Source organism: Zosterops lateralis, assembly GCF_965231275.1.
Source record: "Zosterops lateralis genome assembly, chromosome: 8".
Taxonomy (NCBI): domain Eukaryota; kingdom Metazoa; phylum Chordata; class Aves; order Passeriformes; family Zosteropidae; genus Zosterops; species Zosterops lateralis.
The window spans coordinates 7,837,639-7,853,785 of NC_139768.1; the positions used below are offsets into that span (position 1 = coordinate 7,837,639).

The 16,147-nt window shown below is 43.7% G+C and overlaps 1 protein-coding gene across 9 annotated transcripts in view; it reads left to right on the plus strand.

Annotated features, from left to right (window-relative positions):
* CAMK2G (calcium/calmodulin dependent protein kinase II gamma) overlaps positions 1-16,147 on the plus strand; it is a 116,856-nt gene that overhangs the window by 65,997 nt on the left and 34,712 nt on the right. For all 9 annotated transcript variants that reach the window (XM_083865970.1, XM_083865962.1, XM_083865966.1 and 6 more), the window contains exons 4-12: positions 1,874-1,928; positions 2,499-2,564; positions 5,374-5,446; positions 8,574-8,676; positions 9,551-9,634; positions 10,507-10,601; positions 13,149-13,271; positions 14,402-14,485; positions 15,127-15,169. In XM_083865970.1, coding sequence (XP_083722096.1) covers positions 1,874-1,928; positions 2,499-2,564; positions 5,374-5,446; positions 8,574-8,676; positions 9,551-9,634; positions 10,507-10,601; positions 13,149-13,271; positions 14,402-14,485; positions 15,127-15,169 — 726 coding nt within the window. The remainder of the gene's footprint in view (positions 1-1,873; positions 1,929-2,498; positions 2,565-5,373; positions 5,447-8,573; positions 8,677-9,550; positions 9,635-10,506; positions 10,602-13,148; positions 13,272-14,401; positions 14,486-15,126; positions 15,170-16,147) is intronic.

A 16,147-nucleotide genomic window follows, 5' to 3' on the forward strand; every position in this document is an offset into this window, starting at 1 on the left:
AATAAAGGTATTACAAACCCAACTAAAACTGCTTACTTGGAAGGATTTTTTGTTAGCAGCAAGTGATTTATGGGACATAGATTTGTCAAGGTGATGTGTCTGTTCTCACATATTAGGAACAGCCTATTGCACCTGAATGCTGTACTGGCTTGTTCACAGCATTTCACTGGATGGAGTGCTCCTCCCAAACCCCTGCAGTCAGATATGCAGTAGAAATGCTAAGGAAGGGAAACTGGCCAAGGGACCAAGTCAGGGAGCTTGTAGATAAAGAGAGGAAACATATGGGCAAAAAGAACAAGGAAAGAATGAAATCCTCTGAGGAAGGGAACTGGCAGTGGTCTCTGCACATCTGTGCTACTCTCTCTTCTGGGTTTGGGTGTTTGCATGCATGTGGAAGGGTGCCTTAACAAAGGAGAGTTGCAAGGAGGAGTAGAGAAGAGCACTGACAACATGTGCAAAAGCTGTTCTTTATGTGCCAAGTGCTAGTTTGAAACATTCCCAGTACAGTGATGGTAGCTGATGTCCTGCACTGATAAGAGGTGCAAACTGACTTCTTGATACTGACAGAGAGAAAATCATGATGCTGGGATAATCAAGGCAGGTCACCTGCATTGTATGTGGAAGAGAATGGAAGATGGGGAAGAGAGGCAAAGGTACCATTGAAGTGACAGAGCAGGATAATGAGATTTTTCTTGTAATGATGAGAACGGTCAATGCTATTTTGGTCAATACTCAATTACAAGGTGTTAAAGTGACTGAGACCCAGTCTTGTCTCAGCTCTTCATTTTACTTGGGTAAATCAATAGGCAAAGACTATAGATAGTCATGTGAAGATGATGTCTTGTTCTAGTCATGATATGAAGGTTTAGGAATTGAGTCAAAGAGAATTGCTAACTTGTGACTGATTGGCAGGGAATAAAGTGAAGTTCTGGAGCAGAGGAAAAAAGCAAAAAGTAGGATTTATGTAGCCATATGAAGTTTCTCCTCTTGGGTTACAATAGTGCCTAGGTATCCAACAACAGTTAAAGAAATGGAGTTTTTGATTCAGACAAGAGGAAATGGCACCGTGCTGAAGGCATAGATACAACAGTTACTGCCTGTGTGTAACATGAGGAAAGGAGTACAAAACCTCTGAGATCCCAAAATATCAGGGGATAATGGCCCATCACAGGCCTGGGACATGGAAGGGTAAAAGATGAAAGTTAATTTGGACAGTAGGAGCAGAATTAAGGAGGGATAGCTGAAGGTGGATGAAATTTTGAGAAGTGGAATGTGATCAAATATGTCTTTGGAAACAAGCAGGTCAGAAAAAATGAGACAAGAAACTGGTTCTGAATTTTGGGTAAGGATTTGCAGGGTAAGTCAGAATGAAGTGAGGAAAAAGAAATAACAGAAGAGAACATTGTTGAGCCTTACAGATAGAGGCAGAAAGGAGACCAATGGTACTGACATGCAGGTAGGGCCAGAAGTCAATTTATGGATTGAAGGCTTGTTCTGGGATTCAGAAAAAGGTTTGTTTTAGGAAATAATGGATTGGGAGAGATGCCAAAATATGAGCATATAGGAAGAAGTTGGCATATGTGAAAAGAGGGTACTAAAACATTAGAGAGGAAGAATGAACAAGAGGTCAAAGATACTCAGAGCTTGTTTTGACACTGGAGAGGGGTGAATTTATGTGCAGGACACCCGTCTGTTCCTTTGAGACAACAGAAGAAAACAGGTCACCTAGGGAGCACACAGAGTATAGGGCATGGGGAATTAATAGACTGAGTGGGTTGAGGAGGAACTTGGTTGTGTGCATGAGTTTGATTTGTGAAGTGTCATATTTGCTACATGCTCTGTAAATCTCCAATTCTTGATTATGTTTTTGCAGTGCGACTCCATGACAGTATTTCAGAAGAAGGTTTCCATTACCTCGTCTTTGATCTGTAAGTGTCTGTCTCTGATGCTTCACCAGTGATGCAGGCACATTGGTGGTTGACTAAGAGTGGAATAAAAAGCACCTGCATTAGTATAATTCTCCCTTTCTCTTTTGAGACCTGTAAATACCTCTGGCCTATTTGACAAAAATCCATTGACTGTGTGGTGGGGACAGACCAGGAAAGCTCCTGGTGCAGGTGTAAGTGTGGGATGGCAAAGAATGTCTATCCTGTGTATGGAGACTGTTTGATTTTTGTCTCTGAGGCAGCCCAGTGGGGGTCAGAGGAGGGCTGTCCTTCCCAAGTTCAGCATACACTCAGCTCAGCAGAGGTGTGGGGCAATTCCTGCGCAGTGTGTCAACAGTGTCCTGTACACTGCTGGTGAAAAGGCAGTCCAAGGGCTCAGCCATGTGCATATCCCAGTGCTGCTGCCATGGTGGTGGAGCCCTGCCCTGGCTCCTCTGTAACAGTTTCCCACACAGGTGTGGCAAAGGGCCACATATATATCCTATATATATCCTGTGTAGCCTTTAACACAAGCATGGGCTCTGTAACATCCTTTGTTCTTTTGCACTCCAGGGTTACTGGTGGGGAGCTCTTTGAGGATATTGTTGCTAGAGAATACTACAGTGAAGCAGATGCCAGGTAAGACTGTTTCCAGAACTTCCATGCATGTTCCATGTACCTGTACAAGTGGAATGAGCTTCCTGACTGCTGATCTGCATGTGGCTTTGTTCTAACACTCTTGCCCCTTGTCTGGATAAAACAAATCCTCTTTCTGCTATTAGCATGAACTTATTGTCACTAGACAGCCTGACTTAGTACAGCTCTAGCCCTTGCCCACTTGCAGACATTGCTGTCTCTGCCACTTGCAGGTGCTGTGTTCCTTTCTGGGAGAGCCACTGCTAGCAGCATTGTCTACCTGGCCTTTTTGGTGGGTGGTCACAGTGTGTCCTTACTGAGCAAACACAAAAGAGAGCTGTGAGGGTGCTGCCTGCTTGGCCTTTTTCTTCTAGCAGGGTTTCCAGTGATGTGCCACTGCTGTTGGGCAGACCCATTCAATTTGTCTGTGTCTAGGTGATGGTTTACAGGGCAGTGAGGAGTGAGGGCTCTGATGGCTGCGTTTCTGTGGAAGCCCTCTCTGACTGTCAGCTGGTCAGTGCAGTGACAGAAGGCACAATACGAGAGAGCAATCTTCATATTTTAATATTAAAAAGATTTAGAGTTATGCCCTTCTGTTCCTGAATGTGTCCCCTCTCTCCCACGTGTGAGTTTCCTGAAGTGGCACGTGCTTGTCCCTGTTTATACAGGGTAGCTGAGGGTGTTGTCTGATCCATCCATCTGCTGGACATGCAGCATCTGGAATCAAAGCTGGGATTAAGCCACTCCTGTTCTGCTTTTGTATGGCCTGGGAGTGGCCCAATGGTGACATTTCACCCTGCTTATTCTGCAGTCATGCTCTTATCCCATACTAACCCTTGCTGAAGCAGAAATCAGGAGCCGTGAGAAGAGAGAAGTAAGAAGGGAATAGTGGGTACTGTGGCAGGTTAAGCTTGGTAGGCAGTACTGTGAGGAAGATGATACTGAGTGCAGGGAAGGAAGGAGAGTGTGACCTGGGGTGTTGGTCTAAGCACTGCTGATGGGGTTTGTAGGCATTTATTTGCTTTTCCTGTGGTTCACTTATGGCCTTTGTCTTGTGGGCATTGCAGGCTTTCAGATGAGGCACTGCCCTGGCGTGTTGTGCCAGGAGCCATCTGGTGATTGAGAAGGCCAGTGAACTCATCAGCTCTGCTGGAGCTCCTGGCAGAGAGGTCTGAGAGCCCCATAGATGCTTTCAGTGGGCTGTACAGATCTTGTAGGCACAGCATCTCAGATGGATACACAGTCAATCATGCCACTGTGCCTTGAAGATGGGAAGTTTTGAGGTTATCAATCATAATCCCTGCTCCTCTTGCCAGTGTCTGTTCCCTGAAGTGCTCAAAAGCTGTCAGTGACTGACACTGCTCAGGAAAATTATGGCAGGGTTAGGGGAAAAGGAGGACTGTCTGTTGCTCTGTGAGCCCTCCTTAGGGTGCTCAGCCCTCTGACTGTCAGCTGGTCAGGTCTCCAAGTGCCCACAAGATGACAGAGTGAAACTCCTCCCTTTCTCTCCCCATGCTGTGCTGAATTCCAGAGCAGTCTGAGAGAGCGAGGGAGCGAGGTCTGTGCCAATCTGCCGTGTTTGGCTCGCCTGGGACACCTCACACTTTTGCCATTTTTGGCCAGAAAATCTCTCTCGCTCAGACTCAGCTCTGTTCTAATTATACATTTTTGTTTTGGGAGCAGGGAGATTTTCATGGATTCCGACCCTGAGGATCGTACTGCCAGCTCCAGAGGGGTGGGGGCAGCAAATACACAGTGCTGCACCTCCTCTCCTCTTCCTCTCCTCACCCTCTTTCCATCTTTTCCTATAGCCTTTTTTCCTTCCCTCAGATATTTCACTCATTCCAAATTTGTTCCTCTGAGATTTGTAGAAGTCAGTGAAGGGTCTGAGAGATCCTACAGTGAGGACATAGACCTCTCTGAGTTGTCCACATCTGCATGCTTACTGCCCAGCTATAGTTGTCAAAAGCTCTATTCCATTCCACATTCACCCTTGGGAGCCAAGTAAATGTTTAGTTGAAGAGATGGTTCCAACTTGGAATCTCACCCATGGGTGGATTGTTGCTGTCGTTATGCGACAGGTGTAAATAACATCTTGTTTTTGTCCCTGTGGTTTCCAGCAGTGGGAATGGCAGAGACAGGGTTTTCTGTGAGCTGGGGGAGTGCAGCACGCTGCACTTAGCGGAATGAGTCTGCTTTTTCAGATTACTAACCCCTTAAGTGGGATCTGTACTTAAAAGGCACCCAGCAAGCGGGTGTGTGTGCACATTGTGTATATAAAGTGCTTGAGATGCTGCTCTGAAAGCTTTGCGAACTGGCAGGCGCCCAGGCATCGTCATCCTGCATTTGCTGGGGGAGGCTGCTGCTCTCCCAAAGTTTATTCTTTGCTCAGGACTAGCCCAGTGGAATGTTTCCTGGAGCAATTTGGTCTTGCTTGCACAATTTCAGCTGCTGTTTGAAGATACTCGAATGCCTTGGTTGTTCTGTGTGGGGTGGGCACTGTTGGCTGAAGGAACAAGTGAGAGGCTTAGTATGATGGGAAGGGAAGGAAGGAAATGATGGGAGGTAGGAGAGAGGCTTTGTGGTCCTGCTATAGAAGGGATGTTTGGCATCCTGTTGCTGGGGAAGGGGGGGCTGGGGTTGTTCAGCTGTGATGGTGCTTAGCTGTGGCATCCAGTGGTCATGATGAAGAGGTTCAGCGTGAGATCTTGAATGCCCCCTAGTACAAATATAAAAGTTAGGGAAATTGTTCTGGGATGAGATATTAAATGTGCGTGCATAACTTTGTGTGTCTCTCCCTTTTATCTTGCAGCCACTGTATTCATCAGATACTGGAGAGTGTGAATCACATTCACCAGCATGATATCGTGCACAGGGACTTGAAGGTAATGTTTCCTCTGTGCTGTGGTCTGAGGAGAGCAGCCAGGGGATCATTGGAAGAGGCAAGACAGGAATATTGTGTTGCCAGCTGGCAGGGATTTTTGTGAGGGTTTTTTTGGGTTTGGTTTTTGATTTTTGTTTTTCACTTGAACTAGGTTCAGGGGTTCCTGAAGCATGAATTTGCTTCTTCAGAGCTTTCTAGAGGGCTAGAGGGTGTGCTGAACTCCCAGGGAAGTTTTCAGTCTTTGTGAACCTTGCCAGCTCTAAGCCTCTCTGAGGCAGCTCCAGGATGGAGTAGTTGTGAATCTTGGAGAGGAGTAGCTTCCAGAGAAACTTGGGTAGGATTCATTATAATGAAGGACATTTCTAGTTTGTGATTGAAGAGATCTCTAGAGACCTGGAGCAATCTTTGTTCAATCTGCCAGGATGAGTTTGTCTGCACAGAGCATGTGTATTTTTATTCTGCAGTGTTGCCAAACACATGCCACTGCGCTAGGGCAGAGATGTTAAACAAGAATTTTTTGTGTTATTTTTTCTTCTCTCATCAGTAGAAGCACTTTTAATCTAAAACCAAAACTGCTGGCCAGTTAAAGATTGGATGAATCAATCATTTGACGCATTGTAACACATTTATAGCCCCTAAGCCTCCGCAGTGAAGTCACCTAAACTCCCATACTGGGCAGCTGTGCTGGGAGCTGGGCAGGCTCCAGAATGAAGAGATTTGTGCAGGAAAGTCTGCATGCCCTGGAGCCTTCTCTGTCTAAAGTGGGAATAGTGATGGACCCCAGCAGTCCAGTTAAATTAATGCAGGATGACACCTGCTACTAGTGTTGGTTTGGGCTTGTTAAACAATGTACAAGGGGGGAAAGTAGAAAAATATTTTACAGAGAGTAAGGTAAAAAGTACATTGCAAGCTTGGTTCCTCTGGTGTTTTGATTTAGTGGAGAGCCCTTTGTGTTTCTGACAAACTCCCATGCAACACTTTTGACCTTCTGATTCACTACACTGTGAAAAAATGCAAATGATCTACTGTGGGCTGTGACTGCTCCTCATTAGACTCAACACTAGCTCCTGAGAAAGCAGTGTCCAAGAGGCACTGCTGCCCAAAATTAGGGAGTCTATGGAAATCAATAATGTTTTCCGGTACAGAAGAACTTTTCCTTGTGTTCAGATATAATCTGGTTTCCTTCCAAAAGTTTTGTTTGTAGGAAGGCAAGCAACTTGTTCAGAATTTATCAGCTGCTTGACACTCCCTGCTGTATGGGAGTGTTTCTTCTCTTGCTTGCTCTGATTGACTGAAATTATCCAGGCCTGAGGAGTAACCATTCCTTTTAGCAATGAAAGTTCCTATGCTTTTTATTTAATATTTAGCTCCTTTCCAGAAGCTTGGCCTTCAGGGTCAGTGTGTAACAACTGCAGAGCCTATTTCAAGTAAAGTTTTGTCTTTTGTACTTCGCTCTCATAAGCCTGTCTTTTGGCTGACATGCTATTAAAGAATGTCAAACATTGAGCTGCCCATAGGGACTGTAAGAAATTAGGGAGTGCATTCACATCCTCACCAAAAAGTATGTGAAACCTGAGACAACTCATATGTTGGCAAACATGCACATGGATAAGCACAATTAGCCTTAAGGTGTTTGCTTCTAAAATAGAGCTACAAAGTGCTTAACTAGCACAAGTCTGTCTTAAATGTTGTTCTGTCTTAGTCAAGCTACACCCAGGTGTGATCTGGAGTTGGGAGGGATTTTCAGAATATTTCTCTGGTCTTTTGCTTTAGGGTCTTGTTTATAGTGGTGAATTTTCATTAGTGTAGCTTGATTACTGTAGTCTTTTCTTCTTGCCATATAGTGAAGAGCCAGTGGCATCCAAATGTATTAGACCCAGTTGTCCTTCCTTCCATGCTGCTTATGGCAAGGACTGTGTTGAGGAAGGCTTTTCTCCTTTCATTCAAAGCAGATGTAGGCACATGCCCAATACTTTAAGACAGATGAGTGGGCAAAGCAACTTGTCCCTGTCAGGCAGAACAGGGGTAAAGAGTTGCTATGGGGTGAAAACAGTGAGCAGGCTGCAAAAAATACTTTTATCACATTTGTGAAACTGAGACAAGCTCCTCTTTCTGGATTTCCAGGCTTCCATCCTGCTCAGTTAAGGAATCAACTTGATATGAATTGCACCAAAGATGAGAAGGGGATAGGATGCTGATTTTCCTGCAAAGCCATAATAACCATCACCTTAAAGGCTTTGGGGTTTCAAGGGGGTTTGTGTAACTAGCTGCTCTGATGCTTCAGAGGAAGCTGCCAATTCTCAGTCCAGTTTTTGGAGTTGTGTTAAGCCTGCTGCTGAAGTCCTCTGCTGGAACACAACAGAATTATGGTTTGAGTGAGATTCATTCAGGGTGGAAATGTGAGGGTCAAAAGTCTGTCTCCCTTTCCTGACACAGAAAAAGTGACATGGCTGCTTCTTGCATAGGTGATGGCAGCAGTAGCAAGATGGAATATTTTATGCTTCTGTAAATGTGTAGCATGAAAAAATTGCTTACAAGAACACTCACTGCTGTGCTGCTTATGCCAGTTTGAGGCTGAGACTTTTTCTGTAAGGGATGAAAACTACTGCCTAGCCAGATGATGCCTTCCCACATTACAGCAGTGTGTTTGGCAGCCCTTATTAGCATCATATTTACTTTCTCAGTGCCTTGGGGACTGTCTAATGTTCAAGGGGAGAAACATCACTGCAGATTGTATCTCCTGCATTGTCCCTCCCTTCTTCCCTCCCTCCCCTTCCCCCTCCCCCCAGTTATCCTCTTTGAGTAGGGCAGAATCGAATCTTGGCTTAAGTGCTGCAGGAACTGTACTGCCAGTGCCCTCTGGTGTCAGCATGTAATGTATGGGCTGGGTTGGAAGAGGCTCTGGCTCCCACAGAGGAGCCAGAGGATTTGTGTTAGACCTGACAATTTTCTGCCACTCGGGGTCAAGGCCATTCATTTCTGTTGCTGTGTCTTCTCCTAAACAGGTTTAGTACTGCATGCTAAATTCAGTCAGCAGGTGCAATTCAGTGATGTGGATACGAGGTGAGAGGTTTTAACAAGGATGTCAGTCTTTCATTCTTACTCTCTTTTTTCTTTCTTCTCCTCAGCCTGAGAATTTACTACTAGCGAGTAAATGTAAGGGTGCTGCTGTCAAACTGGCTGACTTCGGACTGGCTATAGAAGTCCAGGGGGAGCAGCAGGCCTGGTTTGGTAAGACTGAGCTTTCCCAGCTTTGATCCCCTGTTTTCTGGTGACTGGTTGAGTTGCATCCTCCTGAGTATTCTCTCTCAGCTCTTCCAGCACCCTTCTCTGTATTTGCCTGTTCCTTTTTCAAGCATGACAGCCTCTGGGTCTTAGGCACAAAACTAGCTGCAATAGAGGAAAAAATGATAAATAAATAAAGAGAAAATGGCTATGTGTTTCTCTATTTTTCTTCTCAGTTTACAGTAGATGCTAGTGTCAGAGATGAATGCAGCTGCTAAGTTTAGACCCTGATCTGAACTTTCCTACTGCTCAGAAGTGTAGACATCTGGAATTTTGTTTGGTCACTTTACAGAAATGCATTTGACCTAGCCTTCCTCAGGCACATTTGGATCTGACCTTATCTTTGTTTAACTAAAACATAATTAGAAATGAGACCTTTTCAGGCTAAAAATCAGCTCTGAGACTCTGCAATGCTGCAGAGATTCTGGAAAAATTATTTCTCCCAGTCTCCCAATACCACTTAGCAATCAGATGTGTTCCATCTGTGTCATGTGTTTTCAAACTCCAAGCCGTTATATGTAAAAGTGATAAAAGATCTGGCATACAAGTTTGTGCCCAGCTGGTTGACATGCTGGTCCCTCTTTCTTACCTGTTTTTCTTGCAATACACAGGCACTGGATCCCATCTGATTTTCTGCTTTATTTGGGAGGGTTTGCCTCTTTTTGTTGGTTTACCAAGAGACAGCTCTAGCAAATATGAGATGAAGGGTGGGAGAGACAGATTTTGGAATTTGTTAGTTACCACTAGTGGATTTTGTGATATGGCAAGATCTCTTCTGCTTGGGTACTGTAAGTACTTTATATCATCCATTTTCTGGCAGGGTTTGCTGGTACTCCAGGCTACCTCTCCCCTGAAGTCTTAAGAAAAGATCCTTATGGAAAACCAGTGGATATATGGGCATGTGGTAAGATTCTGACAAAATGTTTTACATTTAAACAACATCATTCCATGTAAAAGAGTGATTCCTTGTAGCCTGTTGCTGGGAGGGTGCACAGTGCTCCTTCTTACTGGGTGGAGACATGAAGGCACAATTGAGGATAAGCACCTTGTGTAGGTGAAATGAATACTGGAGCCTGAACTCATATGATTCTGGCTCCTAATCTTTTCCTCAGGCCATCTATCAGATGTTTGAGACTCAAGAGATAGGACCTGTCTATGCTTTGCAGAATCAGTTGTTTAGATAACTGTAGCAATTTCTTATTACACTAACTATGTAGAAGATGAAATACTGAAGAGGGATGATTTTTTTAAAAGAAAAAAAGTGAGTATAAATGTATCTGGGACTGATAAGTTTAAAGATTTATGATATCAATGTTGCCTGACATGGACTAAATGATTCTCTGCAGGCCAGGAGTGTCAGCTGTGTCACTGTCATTTTTGTCCCAACACCATGCACAGTAAGCATCTAAAAACAGAGTCCTTCCTAAAACAAGGTCCCTTGCTGCCTAGGAACCCTCGGAGATGTGGCTTCATCTGAGAGCAGCTGGGAGTTGTGACTCACCAGCCATGGTAGCCAGAGGAGGGTAGAAGGATATTGTGCAGCTCGTTCTAGCTCCTGGCACTGCTGTTAAGAGCTGAATATGAAGTGCCAGGGTGAGGTTCAGCAGATGACAGATTTGTACTGTGTTTTGCTATCTCAGAAGGCTAAATACGATGGCAAATGAAGATATTGAGCAATCATTGCCTTGGGGACTGTCAAGAGGGAAGGAAAGAGGGGCTGAAGGAATCAATGGCGTATTAGCCTAACCAGAGTGTATCTGTGTCTCTCCCTCCCAGGAGTGATTCTGTACATATTACTAGTGGGGTACCCTCCCTTTTGGGATGAAGATCAGCACAAACTCTATCAGCAGATCAAAGCCGGAGCCTATGACGTAAGGGCACTTTCTTGCTGAGTACCTGCATGGGTGTAGAAGCCATCCCAAAACATGGCACTATCTTACCTGGTGTCCAGCAGCAGGCCCCAAGCTTCTGTGCAAAGTGATGTTTGATGTGCTCATACACCTTGTTGTCTTCACTGCCTGGAACACAGTCCTGTCTGGGGCTGCTGGGGGATATGTGGAAAGCACCACGGTGTGCACTAGAACGTTAGGCACTTGCAGAGGGTGGGAAGTGGTGTCTTCTTGTAATGCTGATGTTTTCAGTGGAAAACCTTATCTAGAGGGAAGATAGAATGAAGGAGCTTTTCTTTGTCAAGGCCTAATAAAAAGTATGGGGATGTATTCTCTAGAATAATAGCTTAAAATATGGTCTTTTACTCCTCTGTGCCGTAGTCCATGGAAAGCATGGAGCCCAGTGAGAAGACTGAATGGTGGGGACCATTGGAGGGTGGCTTTGTGGTGGGGATCAACCCAATGATGGATTGAGTTGGAGGCTCTGGTAAAAAGCCTAGCAGATCATGGAACACTTCTTAGAGCACGGTAAAACTGAGGTGTAAAAAGTGCCTGAAAAGAGGAATAGCAAGGAGGTTAGTACTGAGGGAAGCAAAGGTGGTATAAAATGTAGTTTGGGTACCACAGCTTTAACGTTTGACGTAAATTCTTCCATGTCAGGAGAGGCTTGAGAGGGAAGAAGGAACTCCTGGAAATCCTAGCTCAAAGCCTGTGGGCATGAATATCAAGAGGAAGTTGGGGAATTAATTTTGTAGGCTGTCTTGTGGTTTGTATTAAACAAAAATAAAACCCCAAAAGGTGAGGGTTCTGCTGGACTCCTGCTGGTGACCTCCCAGCTTCTGTGCTTGAGACCATGAGAGCAGCTGTACTGGTGAGAACAGAGGTCTGCCTGTGTCCTGGCTCAGTGGCTTCCTGAGTGAAAGCAAAGTGATGTCTTTGTACCTGATAGCCTTAAATGGACTTGTGTTCTTCTCTTGCTGTGCTGCCCCTCTAGTTTTTGTGTTGTTTGTTCTTATTTGAAGTGGTTTTGCACTAATTGTATCAATGGGAATTTTCAAAGCACTTTGGGGATTAAAGTCATGAAGAGTGAAGTGCCTGATCCCTCCTTATCTATCTATTGTTTTTTGAATTCTTATCTATAGTGAACAGATTTCAATAAATTCTTCCCTCATTTTGCCTGATAGAAAACTGCTACATTTTACAGATGCACCTGCCCCTGGTGTCCTTACCCAGCACCAAGGGGCCTGTATGCACAGGACCTGTCTTGTTCTCCCTTAACCAGAGAGAAAGTGGCAACAGTGAAAACAGTGATTTATTTTTTTTACTTTGTGCAGCTGGGTAGGGGTTTTGCAAGGCATTAACATGAATATTTCAGAGTTCAGGAGTGGGGAAAGTGTCCTTGCTTGAAACTTCAGTATCATGATTTTTGAGTATCCTCTTGTAATGTTTGCAGAACAAATTGTATAATGCCTTAGTGATGCCTGCAAATGCAGAAATGAGATTATATGCAAATCAAATACAGCAGGTGTATTGTTATGACCCAACTCAGTAAAACGATAAAAAAGCATGAGGAAAAAAAAAGACGGATTAAACTTTAAATTATGTAGTACTGTAAGGAAATGTTTTCAGGATTAATCCATTTTTTTTTCTCCCACTTAAAGACAGGGAGCTTTACCCCAACAGCATATTTGCATTCTAAAGTTCATCTGTACTTGTACAGTAGATTCAGAGGATTTAATCTCAGCATGCTCATCCATACCACAGGCAAGCCTCTACGAGATAGTGCAAATATCTCATCTTTATCATTACTGGAATTAGAGCAGAAAGCAGATACCCCTCATGGATGATCAGCAGCTGAAATACTTTAAATTATTTTCTTTGTTTTCATGCTTCTATATTCCCATCCACTGTTACATCTCTCTTGCCCCCCAGGTAATGATCTTGGTATGGTAGGTGGTTGCTAACAACTTGCTGATGGGTTGCTACACCTAAGTGACTGGTATTCTTCCAAGATATTGTGTTTTATGGTGAGAAAAGTGTACCTGATGGAGTGTTCTTTGTTAGTGGGTTTTGCTTTCATGCAGTTTTGCTGTAGTTAACTGTTTGTGATTTTCCATAAGCTGTTAGAGCTTTTAGCATGCTGGAGAAAGAGACAGGTGGGGTAAAAAAAGATAGTGCCTGTGTTTTTCATGTAAGAACTCAGTTAAAAAGATCTGTGACTTTACTTTTTTAACTGTTGAGTGTGAAAGAAATTCAAAGGTCTGAGTGTTTCCTAAAAGGCTTTTAAACTCTTAATCTTCTTGCTTATGTCTGGTGAATGGTACAGGTGTGTCCTGCTGTCTGGTACCATTCATTTGCTGGATTCTGGATGATTTTTGTTCAGTATGGGTTTTCACAAAAATTGGTGGGTTTTGCAAATGTGTTTGCCCTGGTATCAAAAGGGCAAAGGCGGGAATTCAGCAGGGGAGAATCTCTTCTGCTAGTAGAACTTCTATTCAGTTCATCATCTGTTCCTTTTTCCTCTTTTAGTTCCCATCACCTGAGTGGGACACTGTGACTCCCGAAGCCAAGAATTTGATCAACCAGATGCTGACGATAAACCCAGCAAAGCGCATCACAGCTGACCAGGCTCTCAAACACCCATGGGTCTGTGTAAGTGTTCTCCTTATTCCAGGCTGATTTGTGGTTTACATCAAATGGATGTGTCAGGAAGGCCAAGTGTATTTCAAATATTTCGGGTTACGATTTTTTTTGTGGATACTGACCTTCAACAAGCCAACTTTGTCGTGCTCAAGTGTTTTTATTGCCACAGTAGTAAAAGAAATTCCCTTTGACAATAGGATCAAAGCAGTGACTTCCCATGAAACTAACTGAATATAGGCACAGTTTACAGTTCTTTTGGGTATTGCAGAATTTTTTCCAAGCAAAAGAAAGTTAGAGGAGACTTTATTCACACTTTTCTGCCAGGTTAGAAATTCACCCAGTATCCTTGTAAAGGAAATTCAGGCTTGTAGTTCTGTGTTGCAAGAGCAACAGCTACTTTGACATTAGTCACTGGTTTCCTCTTGTGCTTCAAATGCTTGGCAGTATCAATCCCTGATTTCCTCTTGTGGTCTTAATGGCTGCAACACTTCTGTGAAGTTGTCTTTTTGCAGTTGATGGGATCCCAGTCTGCTGTGGATGACAGATGTGCATCACTGCATAGAGATTATGCTCATTTTTTTTTTTTTGTATTGGTACAATAGAAATAGATAATCTTTTCTCTTACATGCTGAACATCTGTTTCTGCAATACTGGTACAAAGGTGCCAAGGCCTCTGCTAGTCAACTTGTTACATTCAGGGGGTTGCCATGTCCAGGAAGGCTGCTGCTCACAAGTAGTCCCTTACTACTTGAAATTTCTCTTTCACGCTGTAACTAATGCAGCCCAAGTCTTTTCTGTAGTGCCTCTAACTGGGTTCCCCATGGGTATGCTTGTTCATTTCGCTTTGTCTTCATACTGTCTTAAATCTTATATGTGCCTGAAAGGCAGGGAGGGCTGACTCTTTCATGTACCTCACTCATAAATTTCTTGGGTGTAGTCCTGTCATAGCCCACCTTGATTTAATGTGTCTTGAGGGAAGTTCTCAGGTTATGAACCAGTTGCAGTGATTTGCAGCCATGCAGTGGTGAGAGGCTTGGCCATGTCAGCCTGAATGTCTTGATTGTGTGCAAGTGGAACTAACTTCCTTGGCTGATTTGGTATGGGTATGTTCTTGATCCTCTGCTGTTCCTGTTTTTCAGCAACGATCCACTGTTGCATCAATGATGCACAGGCAGGAGACTGTGGAATGCTTGAGAAAGTTCAATGCTAGAAGGAAGCTAAAGGTAAGTACCTCTCAATTTGCCTTAAGTTTGTTTTTAGTTCTCTGAATTTGAGGCTAGTGTCCTCCTAGCAACAGTACTTTTTTCATGACTAGCACAGTGTTAGAGAAGTACTTTATGTGGTCGTCCAGTATAGGGCACTAAAGCAGTGTACTGAGGAGCTGGGTAGTTTCTTTCTCCAAACTCTAAGCTTCCCATGCCTCTTCTGCTACTTCTATTTTCTGCCAGCAAGTTGAAATACAGCAACTAGTTCTGGGACTTTTAGTTCTGAACACTGTGCACCTTCCAGTATTAGTGTTACCAGTTGCCTGCAGGTGGGACAAAACCTCTGGCCTGTGCACAAAGCAGCTCTCTGCTGTGTGAAATCTAGGAAGCAGCTATGTGTTAAATTCCTAGTGCCATTTTGGATTTCCTAGGCTATCCTGCTCAGCTGCTGCTCTAGAAAGGCAGGACTGTGAGTGGTCCCATGTCAGCCCTACCAGCCACACGTAGGAATCCTGGGTACACTGGGGTTCTTCAGGGTGGCAGTGGGAATTCCTCTGCATTGGTAACTGATGCATTGTGTTCTTTGTGTTCTCCATGGGTCAGCCCAGCCCCTTTCTCAAATGGCACTTTCTGTTGTCCCTGCTTTGTCTTCCCCACAGGGTGCAATCCTCACAACGATGCTTGTGTCTCGGAATTTTTCAGGTAAGTCCTTAGTGTTCCCATCCCTTCCTTGGTTTTGTTTTGTGTGAGTGAGCTGGAAATAATTTTAACCATTTTGAGGTTAAGTAGGAGGAGAGGAAACATGCTTTCAGTTCATCATGGTCTAATGGTGATCACTTTACCTGAGTTGGTGACCAGTGGGAAATAGGAAATTATTTGTTTGGAGAGCAGCACATGGTATTTTAGTCTGGTACTAAACAGAAGTCAGCCTCCATAATCTTCTCATGATATTTTATTAGCAAATTACTTGTGAGAAATTCTAGCTGGTATCATTAGCTTTCCCATCATAAACCAGGAGTGAAGAGCTCTTATTAGGTAGGAGTGTTTCCTTTAGATCTGAGGCAGGGACAGAGAAGTAATATTGGTGAGAATGGGGACAGGAGCTCTTTGGGTATTGTGTTACTTTGACTCATCAAAAATGGGTCTGAAGTGTCTAGCTATTAGTTTTCCTTCTTGGAGTCTCAGAAGTGGTTTTCATCATTTTAAATTTAATAGCTGGTAGTCTGGCTCCCACCCAACTGCATTACGTAGTGCATTTACTGAAAATGCAAATCTCAACATGTAAATCCATGCTTTTTGGAAGATTATTGTCTTGGCTCGGCACACCTAGGTGATGCAGTCTTATTTGTGTTCATTTTCATTTGGGTGGAGAACCTCTATTTGTAAGTGCTTTTGGTTTATGGGATCTTTGTTTTCTTTACCCTCTTTGTAATTTTCTTTCTCTCTTAAAAGAGCAATCACTGAATGCATGAGTCAGATTTTTATGGCACCTGTCTACAGCTGCTTTCAAGTGGAAGTCTGCTATATGGATTTTGTGATGATGGAAGTGTATTAATTTCATCTGGCACTTTCCTAATGGTGGATACCAATACTTATATTCTGGATGTTGTTACAATAAACTTGTAATTGGAATGAAAACCTCTGTGAAATTATCATCCCGGCATACAAAGTGCACATTCA